Source organism: Apiospora marii (genome assembly GCF_038362585.1).
Source record: "Apiospora marii strain CBS 49790 chromosome Unknown utg000003l_segment0_segment0, whole genome shotgun sequence".
Lineage (NCBI taxonomy): Eukaryota > Fungi > Ascomycota > Sordariomycetes > Amphisphaeriales > Apiosporaceae > Apiospora > Apiospora marii.
Genome location: NW_027117374.1, coordinates 3,550,349 through 3,563,068, shown reverse-complemented (window position 1 = coordinate 3,563,068; position 12,720 = coordinate 3,550,349). Strand labels below are relative to the sequence as shown.

General features: G+C 52.7%; 3 protein-coding genes across 3 annotated transcripts; all 3 read left to right on the top strand.

Annotated features, from left to right (window-relative positions):
* Positions 1–2,712: 2,712 nt before the first annotated feature.
* On the top strand, positions 2,713–3,587 carry PG985_004667 (uncharacterized protein; the record flags this gene model as incomplete). Its single annotated transcript, XM_066824436.1, has 2 exons — positions 2,713–2,773; positions 2,821–3,587. 2 exons carry the CDS (start codon positions 2,713–2,715, stop codon positions 3,585–3,587), a joined length of 828 nt encoding a protein of 275 aa, XP_066687596.1.
* A 2,081-nt stretch (positions 3,588–5,668) lies between these two features.
* Positions 5,669–9,435, top strand: PG985_004666 (Calcium-transporting ATPase 2; the record flags this gene model as incomplete). Its single annotated transcript, XM_066824435.1, has 4 exons — positions 5,669–6,219; positions 6,377–6,515; positions 6,582–8,540; positions 8,596–9,435. 4 exons carry the CDS (start codon positions 5,669–5,671, stop codon positions 9,433–9,435), a joined length of 3,489 nt encoding a protein of 1,162 aa, XP_066687595.1.
* A 1,099-nt stretch (positions 9,436–10,534) lies between these two features.
* On the top strand, positions 10,535–12,474 carry PG985_004665 (cytochrome P450; the record flags this gene model as incomplete). Its single annotated transcript, XM_066824434.1, has 7 exons — positions 10,535–10,600; positions 10,668–10,806; positions 10,891–11,180; positions 11,245–11,334; positions 11,390–11,905; positions 12,008–12,197; positions 12,296–12,474. The coding sequence occupies 7 exons, from the start codon at positions 10,535–10,537 to the stop codon at positions 12,472–12,474; spliced, it is 1,470 nt and encodes a 489-aa protein (XP_066687594.1).
* Positions 12,475–12,720: the final 246 nt, after the last annotated feature.

Genomic DNA, 12,720 nt, shown 5'->3' with positions numbered 1-12,720 from the left:
GCGGCCTAACGGATGTGTCTGGGCCATCGTTTTACTTGACAAAGTGCCCGCAGTGGCTTCACCGTACCCGTAAAATAGGTACCCCGCCCTGCACGTGAGAGCGCGATTTGCCAAGCAAGATCTGATCTGCCACCCATCTGTGATCGGCGGTCACTGAAGATCATTCAATGCGAAGAACCAGGCAGGAGTAAGAGGACGAGAACGAAGGAAGGGGAGAAAATGGCTCCTCGATCAGCAGCTGGTGGAAGATTGCGCCGATTGAACTATTCTGAATAATTTGCTCGCAGCATCCCGTTCGCCAGCCTTGGCACTTGCAGACGGAATAGCGCAGTTGCATCACTAGAGCATCCCATCTCCAGACTGTCAGCCCAACGTTAAGGTCGCTTCCGAGCGCCTTGGCGTCACACGGGCGACATGTTCCCTGCCTTTGCTACCCGGTTCACGGGTGTGCCAATAAGACCAAATTCATTGATAACCGAAGCTCCGGTCGGTAATAGAGGGCCGGTGCCAACCACACCTTCAAAACGTTGACGGCGCAACCGCGATCATCAATCGATGTGTTACGCAAAATGACTGAGTATCCGGCTGCCAGCTCATTCGTTTACCGTCGCGCCGTGGTATTCGGGATTTCCGCCGCCGATTATCCTGCCGCAGGTGACCCCTCCGTCAACCAACAAAACACAACATCAAGTGAATGTAGTCACCTGGCTCACTCTACTGTTCCCGTGATTATGTTTTCTCCCCTTTTACCACGTGGGCTATTCGCAAGCTCAGCCCTTAGGCTTCATTACAAGTATGAAATAGCATCATGCCCACAGCCAGAAGGAGTATTCACGTGTTCCGGACGACGTACCCGCAGCCGTTGCGGATCGCACATTTCAAGCGAAGGAATCTGCTCTCATTTGAAGCATGATATCTCAATCGCCGAAGATGCAGCCCAGGCAGTGAATGGAGGATGGAACATGGAACCAACTATGGCAAACCATTATTGCGTCCGTTGCTGATCATGCAAGCCCTGCTTTCACCTTGCGATTAAATGCGCCGATCGATCGGACAGCTTTCGATCAGGACGAGACAAAGATATGCTGTTGCCGAGATTGCGCAAGATTTCACCAGCAGTCAATTGGAAGTAGGTCTGGCTGCCAAGTGGAACAAGATACCCATCACAGCCGGTGGCATCCTTCCAATCAACTACGAGGTTTTGGAAACTCGGGAATATCCTTAGAAAGATCCTCGTCATTTGGTGGTCGGTTCAAGAATGATTTGTCTCTGGGAGTCCTCGATGCGAATGCCGATCCCGAGCGCGCGCAACACCTGACTCACGAAAGTTGCAGCATTGGCTTCCATCATTTCCCGTCTAAGTTGAACACAGCGACGCCGTGCTTCCTCTGGTGTTCCGACGTTCACGTTGGCTACTTGATTCAGCTGAATCGTCTTATGTCCCCTAACTCGACTAAAGCAGAGTCGGGCTCTCTTCATGCTGCACACCGCAAACTACACACCCGTTCTTAGCACAAGGAACTCGCGCGTGTGCGGTGTAGGGCGATGCCTCAGGCAGTTTGTGGTGACTTATCCCATCCGATTCTAATCGGCCTAAGTCTAAGAAAAAAATTAGACTTTCCAATCGGGTGCAATGTGTTACTTTACCCATGGTACGGGCGCGCACGGAGTGGTTATATTTGATAGGATGAAAGGCGCAACTAGAGCACCTTCGGTGTTTCCCAACACAGAGTGCAATTGATCATTACAACGAAGATATATGGCGTTCTCTACCTCTGACTTTCGGGCTTGTGGTCGGGGTGGTCAGGGTATCTTTCTTTTTCACCGCGAGTTGGGTGATGAGTCACGGTTCTTCCCGCATGTCTCGGCGCACTTCCCCAAGCGACCGGATCCGACAAATATTCCAAAGATCCATCTCCATACTGATGCGCATGTCAAATCATTAGGTGTCAGGGTTTTCCGAGTCAGCGCTCTTCTTCGGAGGCTTAGTATCAGACCACGACGCTAGCGGGTTGCCCAAGCCCCAAACTATCCGATGCACTGATAAGTCCGAGACTGACCTCCTTTCTGACGTGATCTAATGGGTAATGCTGCACCATCAGATGAGGGACGCGACGACGTCTTGCAAATTTCCGATAGCGTGAGGCGTTTTGCGGTCCTCAGCCTATCATGATGTTTGGCGGAAGGTGGCGGTGTATAGTGGCGTTCAACCAATCAGAGGCCGCAGCCAGCAACATGGCAAATCTCGTCTACTCTGCCTCCTTTTCCAGACTGCGGTAAATCTCTAGGGGGGTTAGTAGAAGGGGTTATAGAATGCGAAACGCGTATGCAAACGTCTGCCATATATGTATTCAATGTCATGGCAACTTCCCCGGAACTTGAAGAGGAATAGATACGCTGCCGAGAACTGATGGCATCAACATAGCTGAGAATGGGAGGAAAGTGAAAATTCGAGGTTTCAAGAAGCCGTATTGTCATTTTACGCATGGAAACAGGGAAGTATTTGTAAAATGTGTATGTTAGTAAGTCGGTCGGAGCTCCGTCAAATGTTTTCGGATGTCCGGACTCTCAATATTGCATTGTTCGGAGGGTCGTTCCATTTGAGACCCCAACCCATTACAAAGTAAGTGAACAGGCGACGGTGATAGAATTATCAAAACAACACTGCTGAGGCCACTCAGGTCAGATCCTATCCCGAGAACGAACCCGAAGATGAAAATCCTGTGCTTGCATGGCAAGGGAACTAGCGGCCGAATTTTCAAATCTCAGACAGGTATTTGCACTGCCCCAACCTCCATGCATGTCAACTGATTGAGGCAGCCTCTTTACGCTCCAAGCTGGAAACGGCAGTCCCGGAGTTCGAATTCGACTTCGTTGATGGGCCGCAGCCGTCAGCGCCGGCACCAGACACCCCGCTGTTCTACGAGCCACCTCACTATGCTTTTTACGAGGGGACCGATATCAAAGGCATCAGAGCTGGCCACAAGTGGCTACGGGGGATATTGGAGCAGAATGGGCCGTACGATGGAGTCATGATGTTCTCACAGGGCTGTGCTCTGGTGTCTAGCTACATGCTCTACCAGCAGTGGTATGAGCCCGACTCACCGCCCCCTTTCCAGTTCGCCATGTTCATCTGCGGGGGAGTCCCCATCACGGCGCTCAAGGATCTGGGCGTGCATGTGTCCCAAGAGGTTGAGGAGCTGGACCGTCGCACCAAGGGTCAGCTTCTGGAGAAGACGACGGCGGAGGTGACGAGAGACAGGTGGCAGCTCACAGACTACGCCTCAGTCGTGCGTCGGGCGCAGTTCGACTCGGACGACTGCTTTGGCCTCAACCTCAATAGGATCCCCGCCGAGCTCAAAATCCGGATTCCCACAGTCCACGTCTTTGGAGAGAAGGACCCCCGGCTTTCAGCATCGATACAGCTGGCGGGGCTATGCGACCCCTACATACGGAAAGTCTACAACCATGGAGGGGGCCACGAGATACCGAGGGCCAAGGAGGTTAGTGAAGAGCTAGCTCAGCTGTTGCAGTGGTGTGCGATCCGCGGCTCTTGGCCAGGGCAGGATATGATGCATCATCAGTAAAATCGAGTATGACCAGATTCCTACAAGGAATGGGCTTCCTATACGGCGTGGCATTGCGTCAAGCCTTCCTTTCCTGGTATTGTGTTTATTTCTACATATTCAAGAGGAGGCGGTCAGAAGAAAAACAGCAAAGACGATCGTCCCACTACCAGATGTTTGCTCCTTGTGAATATCGATATCAGCGTATAAATAGGTACGCTCCTATCCTGAGATTCTGAAAGACACTTCGCACCCATATCTCTTTGTAAGAATTCTATACCCCGAGATAACCCACCCGTGGTGTGGGTCTTTTGTTTCTACCAGGCTGGCGCGGTATAAGAACAAATTTGGAGAAACAGGGTTTAACTTCATTTAAATTGATTTTGTCTTTGTTTTTCCACTCTCTGCCTATAGTCACGAAGAGAACGCACGGCGTACAAGATTGCACTGCCGGTGCATGTTCCGAATCTGGAGGATCGACCCGCTGTGGATACGAAATCGGTCGAAACAACGACAGCTCGGAAGACGTGGGCCAAGCATGCATAGCCCATCGAGGCCTCCAACGTGAGGTAGCAGCACCGCCCATTGTTGTTGTTTTCCAACCTTCATTTTTTGAAACTCCCTCTCGAACTCCCTCGCCTACTGCCTCGCCCCCGGACTAAAACAGCACAGCTCCTTGGCCCTGCGTCACGAAGACCGAACTGGGGGAAACACATGAGCATCAAACTTTCGATATACAGAACGCGTGGCTTCGGATTGTGTTGATCCCGTACTATTTCTCTCTATTTTCTTTTGTTGCCTCCCTCTGATTGGTTTTCCTCAGTTTGGCTGGCCCAATACCGCCGGGATCGTGGAGACTCGTGGGTGTAATATCGGGTCGAGAATGAGCCATGTGCCCGCTCTGCTGGCTGCAAGTGCTATCGTCCCCGGGCCTTGGACTTTAGAAATCTGCTTCTGCTTCATTCCCATTGTGCATGCGCATGGTTCTAGGAAGTTTCAGACCGACTATGGAAGTGTTCGTGGATTGAACCGAGTCGTCTCTTCCTGCTTCATTCAGCAAGACCCACGTTCCTGATGTCGTTCGTCGTGGCCTCCTGATTGGTCAAGAACCGAATAAGGTTTAGTACGCAGTTGATAGTCGCCCAACACAAACCCCACTTACCGGTTCTGGGGCCTCCCATCAGGCGAAAAGACGTACATGTACCTAACACAGCCTCAACTCACCGGCGTTCCATTGCTTGGCACATTCGCAACTGTAGGATCATTCTTCCTGGTGTGCTGGCGATCTAGACTGACTCGCATTCTCTCGCCTTGGCCCTTCCGACGCGGAGATATACCCAGCCGAGGGGTTTCTGCTGTTGCCTTGTCGTGTCTAATTCACCCCGCCATTTCGTCCAAGCTGTCGGGTGCCTGAGCCCTTGTCATTTGTGCTTGCGAGCCACACACCGTCCCAAGGTACCTGACATTACACCGCCACCTAAATGACCATGGCAAATGCGTATGTAACAACGAATGCTTATTGAGATCCATGTGTTGGCCTTATTTGCCTCCCTGCGGCCAAAGATTCTGCCACTCTTTGGTAGGTGTCGTCACTTTTACGTCGAGGAAGGAGCCAAGGTCCCAGTGAGGCCGATTCATGCTGTTGCACCCGCTGGAAACCACCCCTCAACAAGCAGTCCAATACACCTTCTATCTTGCACAGCCTTCTTGCTAGCCTCACCAAGATCCAATCCCGAGCCCAGCTCATGTGCGCACCCAAGTAGTCATGTATGGCACATTCTCGGCGGCGGGTCGGCCAAGCGCACCTGCCGCTTGGCAAAGGTACTCTGGTCGAGGTTACCCCTACTTGCGATTCATTGGGTGCCATCTGCCTTGGCCGTTCATCGCTTTGCGCCCCCAAAAAGCCTCAAGGCAGTACAGAAGGCCTTGCTTATAATGCATCTATCCTGCTGCCGTTTCCTGAAGGCCTTTCCCTTTGGCACGGATAAACGGCACACACTCTTGCATCACCGAATACCTGATGAGAAGGCTCTTTTCTATACGTTGCATACTCAACAACACAAATCGGGTATACTCAGGTGGAGTACCCCATATTCGTTATCATGGCCGGTCAGCATACTTTAGCGCCTCCGACGCTTCAAGTCAACACTCACCAGGGGCAAAATAACGAGAATGAAGATGCGCGAACGCCTTCCCGCCTTTCAACCGTTTCCAACCCTTTCCTCACACCTACAAACACAAACCCCTTTCTTACCCCTAGTAATCGAAGTCGCGCATCCAGTGTTGCGACGACAGTCCTCAAACCGGAGGATGCGCTGCGTCCAGATCCAGGCACCGAAAGCGCATTCATAGTTGAGAACAACCCCTTCGCGTTCAGCCCGGGGCATCTCGGCAAGCTCATCGACCCCAAGTCGATCCATGTGTTTAAGGCGCTCGGCGGCCTGCGCGGGATCGAAAAGGGGCTGCAGACCGATATCCATACCGGGCTCAGTGTCGACGAGACATCAGCAAAACGACGGATCACGCTCGAAGAGGCAATTCAGAGCACTAAGCATGAAGCGTCCACCGAAAACACCGTGGACACCCCTGAATCCTTCTCTGACCGTATCCGAGTGTACGGGAAGAATGTTCTACCAGCCAAGAAAGCGACACCGTGAGTAAAAAAATCCGATATTTCTTCTTTTACCATGTTCTCGCCGCTACCATACTATTTTCCTTTTTCTCAATTTCGGCCTGCGTCTCTCATATGGGAGTACCATGTCATCATTAAACGCTTGGTATGGTGTATCAGCTAACATGACTATCCACAGACTATGGAAGCTTATGTGGAACGCCTACAATGACAAAGTCATCTTGGTTCTGACCGGGGCTGCGGTTGTCTCCTTGTCACTTGGTCTATACGAAACTCTTGGGAGACCTCATCCACCTGGAAGTCCTCCTCCAATTGATGTACGTATAATCTGCTACCTACCTACTTTATGTCATTGACCCGACACTGACGATGTACTGTTGAAGTGGGTTGAAGGAGTTGCTATATGCATCGCCATCATTATTGTTACCGTGGTCGGTTCATTGAACGATTGGCAGAAAGAGCGCGCTTTCGTCAAGTTGAACGAAAAGAAGGAGGATCGTGAGGTCAAAGTCATTAGATCAGGAAGGTCGTATATGATCAATGTACATGACGTTCTGGTCGGTGACGTCTTACATTTGGAGCCAGGCGACCTCATTCCTGTCGACGGTATCTTCATCGGTGGCCACGATCTCAGGTGCGACGAATCGTCGATCACTGGCGAGTCCGACGCGATCAAGAAGACTAGCGGCCAGCAGGTGATGGATCTTCTTGAGCGTGGCCAATCAGTCAACAACCTCGACCCTTTCATCATCTCAGGTGCTAAGGTCCTCGAGGGTATGGGTACCTTTGTCTGCACCTCTGTGGGTGTCAATTCCAGTTTTGGCAAGATCATGATGTCTGTGCGAACCGATATCGAATCGACACCCCTGCAGGCAAAGCTTGAGAAACTGGCTGTGGCGATCGCCAAGCTTGGTACAGGTGCCGCGGGCCTCCTTTTCTTCATCCTCCTCTTCCGTTTCCTTGCGGGACTGCCCACAAACAACAAGGTCCCAGCGGAGAAAGCGGCCGAGTTCACGGACATATTGATTGTGGCGATCACCATTATCGTGGTTGCGGTCCCTGAAGGGTTGCCGCTGGCTGTGACACTGGCCCTCGCGTTTGCCACGAAGCGTCTCTTGAAGGAGAACAATCTCGTTCGTGTACTCCGGTCATGCGAAACCATGGGGAATGCAACAACAATCTGCACCGACAAGACGGGAACCTTGACTACCAATAAGATGACCGTGGTCGCGGGAACCTTTGGATCAACAAGTTTCGACAAACCAGAGAACAACAACAACAGGGGGGTCACCACCCAGACAGTGGCCCAATGGGCTCCTGGTCTTACCGCTGCAACCAAAGAAGCTATCATCCAGTCTGTAGCCGTCAATTCAACCGCGTTCGAAGGAGACGAAGACGGGCAGTCTACATTCATTGGATCGAAAACCGAGACGGCCTTGTTACAACTATGCAAGGACCACCTTGGGATGCAATCTTTGGTACAAGCCCGGGCAAACGAGCAGGTGGTACAGATGATGCCCTTTGATTCCTCCAAGAAGTGTATGGGTGCAGTTATCAAGCGCCACTCAGGAGGCTACCGGCTGCTCATCAAGGGTGCCTCGGAGATTCTGCTCGAGTGCTGTACCAGCAAAGTTGTCACTACGAACCTGGTTACTACTGAACTGACAACCAGCACTTTGTTGGGCGCAGATATTGGTGTGCTCACGGATACGATCAACTCGTATGCGCGCAAATCTCTCCGAACGATCAGTCTTGTGTACCGAGATTTCAGCCAATGGCCGCCAGCTGAGATCCCCGCCAGCGACGGGCACGTGGACCTATCTGCGGTCCTTGAAGATCTCGTTTTCCTTGGTCTTGTTGGTATACAGGATCCCGTTCGACCTGGTGTCCCAGAAGCTGTTAAGAAGGCACAGCATGCCGGTGTTGTCGTCAGGATGGTCACCGGAGACAACGTGGTCACTGCGCAGGCTATTGCCGCCGAATGCGGCATCTACACCGATGGCATCGTTATGGAAGGTCCAGTCTTCAGGAGGCTCAACGATGTGGAGATGGATCAGACGCTCCCACATCTCCAAGTTCTTGCTCGCTCGTCTCCCGAGGACAAGCGGATTCTGGTTATGCGCCTGAAGGAACGTGGCGAGACAGTTGCCGTCACCGGTGACGGCACCAACGATGCTCCCGCTCTCAAGGCATCAGACGTCGGCTTCTCAATGGGCATTTCTGGCACCGAGGTGGCGAAAGAGGCTTCCTCGATTGTGTTGATGGATGACAACTTTGCCTCGATTATCGTTGCGTTGAAATGGGGCAGGGCTGTTAATGACGCGGTGCAAAAGTTTCTTCAAGTAAGCAATGATGTTCCTAGATTGATTGGATGTTTTGACTAACCCAGGCTCACAGTTCCAAATCACGGTCAATATCACCGCCGTTCTGTTGGCCTTTATCAGTGCGGTCTCCAATCGAGAGATGAAGTCAGTCCTCACTGCCGTTCAGCTCCTGTGGCTAAACCTCATCATGGACACGTTCGCGGCATTGGCCCTTGCCACGGATCCGCCAACCGAAAAGATTCTGGATCGTCTCCCACAGCCCAAGTCGGCGCCCCTGATCACCGTCAACATGTGGAAGATGATAATTGGGCAAGCCGTTTTCCAGCTGACGGCTACCCTAATCTTGCATTACGCGGGGCGTCAAATCCTGAGCTACCCGGATCTTGAAGTCGACACGATGGTCTTCAACACCTTCGTATGGATGCAGATCTTCAACGAGTTCAATAACAGGAGACTCGACAACAAGTTCAACATCTTTGAGGGGGTTCTTCGCAACAAGTTCTTCATTGTGATCAATTGCATCATGGTTGCGGCGCAGATTGCCATTATCTTTGTCGGCGGTGCTGCATTCTCCATTACCCCAATCAACGGCACGCAGTGGGCCATCTGCATCGTTTTGGCTCTGGTAACCTTGCCATGGGCGATAGTTATAAGACTGTGTCCCGACATCTGGTTCGAAAAGGTTTCCGGGGTGGTCGGACGTCCCTTTGTCGTTGTGTATCATGCCTTGAACTCGTTCAGTTCACGAATTGGTCAAGTGTTCGGCAAGCTCAAGAGAGAAAAAGCCACCACTACCGAAGGGGACGTCGAGGCGCCCCGGGACACGCAGCCCCCAATGGTGATAGTGTCCGAGAGTGCGATTCCTTCGATCCAGATCGGGTCTGTCAGCGACGACGAGAGAAATCGAATTTAATACCGGTCATGATTTAGTAATGTAGTTTTAGACGCGTACCCCTACGCAACCAACCACGCAGCAAGAAGTCGCTATAGAGTGCGTTGTTTTGACCTGATCTTATCTCCGACCCCTAAGACCGTCTTTGAAGTCGGGCGAAGCTTTTGGTTGTGGGGTAGCTGAGGGCGGGGAATGCCGGGAAGCGCGGCAGTGGTGTGGAGGATACCTTCTGGGCCGCGACTGGCGTTTAATTTAGACCGCTCACTACCTGGCCGATTAATAATGGAACGACCCTGCTTTGATGCAGCATACTGCTACTTAGCACTTGATACTCCGCATAACGATTGCAACCCGCAGTGAGGAGGAACGCGATGGGAGGGTGGTAGTTGCTCATAATGATGATGATCGGACATCGTCATGAGACTGAAACGCGAGCCGTCCCCCGCGCTCTAAGGGTAGGCATGGGGATCGGGCGGAGCAGGTGCAGGGTACCGCGTTGCACTCGAGCGCAAGTCGCAACAGACACATCAAAGGAAGAAAGAAAGTGCAAGGTGTTGACGTGATAGACGGGTTGGATTTGTTCCGTCTGACCTCAAGGGTAGCGTTTGAATCCCCACGTCGGGATCTCGCACAAGGACGTATCGGGGCGCGAGCGGGTACCGATAGCACCGAACTCTGTTACCCCCTACTGCCGATCCCCCCCAACGCCCCAACCCGGGCAAGTCATTTTTTGCCTTAGCCGCAACGGCACCGCGAAAGACCGAAATGCGGGATGCGGGTCCTGACGTGCCTCCAATTGATCAGACATGGGGCCCGCCCACCTGCTGCCCCAAAGTGGCCGCTGGCGATTCAGGGGCGCTCGCCGCGCGAGAGGACAGGCATAAAGAGTCCATGGTCCCGTCTCTGGACTTGGCTGGCATCATATTCGCATTCCAGCGTGACCAATACTCCCAACATCTCTATATACAGCAATTGTCTGTCGACATCCTACTACTCAAGACACGAAGAGAACACTATATCCGTCCGGGAATATTTGAGTGGTGTTGCGATATTACTGGGCACTTCCCCGCTCCTTTGATCAGACTTCCGACATCGACCCACCATTGTCTTGATCCTCAATATGGAGATTTTTGGTCTACACCAGACCTACTTGGCCCTCATCGGGCTTGCTTTGGGGCTTCTTGCGGTAGGTCAAGTTCTGGCCCATCAACATGCGTTGGTTGTGCCATGATCTAGACTAAGGCGATTTGTAGTATTTGTTCAGCGCTGTCACGGGCCCCCTGGCGAAGCTGCCGGGTCCGTGGTATTCCAACTTCACCGAAATTGTCGGGAAGTACCACTTGCTCAAGGGGCGCAAACCAGCCTACATAGATGAACTTCACGAGAGATATGGTACGAGCAGCCCCTACTCATGACGTCCAATGTGCATTTCGGAGAAAAAGAAGAAGGCCGGCATGCTAACGTGAAGCAACCAAGGCCCGATCGTGAGAACCAGTCCGCACGAGGTCAGCATCAAGGATATCGCCGCCATGCAGAGGATGTACTCGGTCAAGGGCGAGTTCCCCAAGACACCGTGGTACACAACTCTGGTCAATATGGAGAGCGTCTTCAGCACCATCAACATTGCTCTGCACCGCCGGTACCGAAGGCTCTTGTCGGCCGCCATGTCCGAGACCGGCCTGCTGAGGCACAAGCAGACCATTGACGGCAAGGTCCGCTTGGCGATTCAGCGCATGGCGGAGGAGACGCAGCGCCGGGGTGCAACTGTAAGCTTCGCCCAACACTAAAACGAGCCTAGAAAACTTGATTTGGGGCGCTGACACAGTCCAGGATGTCTTGTTCTGGTCCATGTGCATGACCACCGACATCGTCGCAGAGCTGAGCTTCGGCCAATCTTTCAACCAGCTGGAAACAGGGGAGGTGAGCGAAATATATCCCGTCTCCGGCGCACGCAAATGCTAATGGTTTACTTCAGAAAAACGAATACATGCGGAACCTTGCTGCCATCGGGACTGCCCAGAGCATTCGCATCTCGTTCCCCATGTTGACCAGACTTTCCCGGTACATCCCCTTCCCTATCCCGTTCATCCGGAAGGGCACCGAGGTACTGGACCGCACCCGACAGAGCGCGACGGAGCTGCTCCAGCGCCACTACCGCGTCATCGAGGAGGAGGGCGAAGACGCCAAGCCGTCGTTGCTGTCCAAGCTGTACCACCCCAAGGCCGGCGAGGAGGGCCTCGAGTTCGACGAGGTCCGGGCCAATGCCCAGTCCTACATTGTGGCCGGGTCCGACACGACCTCCAACACCCTGACCTACCTCATCTGGCTCGTCTGCAAGCACGACGAGGTCAGGACCAGGTTGGTCGACGAGCTCGATGCGCTTCCCGTCTCATTTGAGGACAGCGACCTCAAGAAACTGCCCTACTTGAACCAGGTCATAGAGGAGACTTTGCGGCTGTATTCGTCTGTGCCGGCTGGGCTTCCTAGAGCAGTAAGTGTACCCAGCACTCCCCTCTCAACACACTCATACAATTGTCTTATCAGGAGTACACTTTGTTGAGACTGGTTGATTGCTAACTCATTATAATCACAGGTACCTCCTGAGGGTATCGAATTCTGCGGCCACTGGATCCCAGGGGGCACCACCGTCAGCGCGCAGGCATACACCATGCACAGAAACCCAGCCGTCTTCCCCAACCCGCTCAAGTTCGACCCTTCGAGGTGGGAGAGACCAACGCAGGCCATGAAAGACAGCTTTGTCCCCTTTGGCGGCGGAAGCCGAGGTGAGTTCATACATACACACACAACTCCACTCGGCTTGCTTATGTTGCATACCGATGGTTCCCGGGTTCGGCCGTACTAACAGATCGTTTCCTTACAGTGTGCATGGGCCTGCATTTGGCGAGGATGGAGCTGCGACTTGCCGCGGCCCGCTTCTTCCTCACCTTCCGGAATCCGCGGGTTTCTACTATCGACGGCTTCTGCGACGAGGATATGGAGCCGAGCCAGTACTTCCTGATGACGCCGAAGAAGCAACGTTGCTTGATCGAGGCTGCTTGAGGCAGGCACCGGAGATATATGAGGTATTGGGTTTGATAGCCGTGGGTTACACTGCGCAACTTGTCGGAGTGGAAGGCATTTATTTCCTTTCAGCGGGTGGTTCTCGTATATGCATAGGATACGTATGTTACTAGAGAGGGGTATCGGTGCGTTTGAAACTCGATGTTTATATTGCTCAGCATATATTAAGTACGGGAGAAGCAACTGGAATTTCATTGGATAAAGTATACACGAATACGAAGGAGT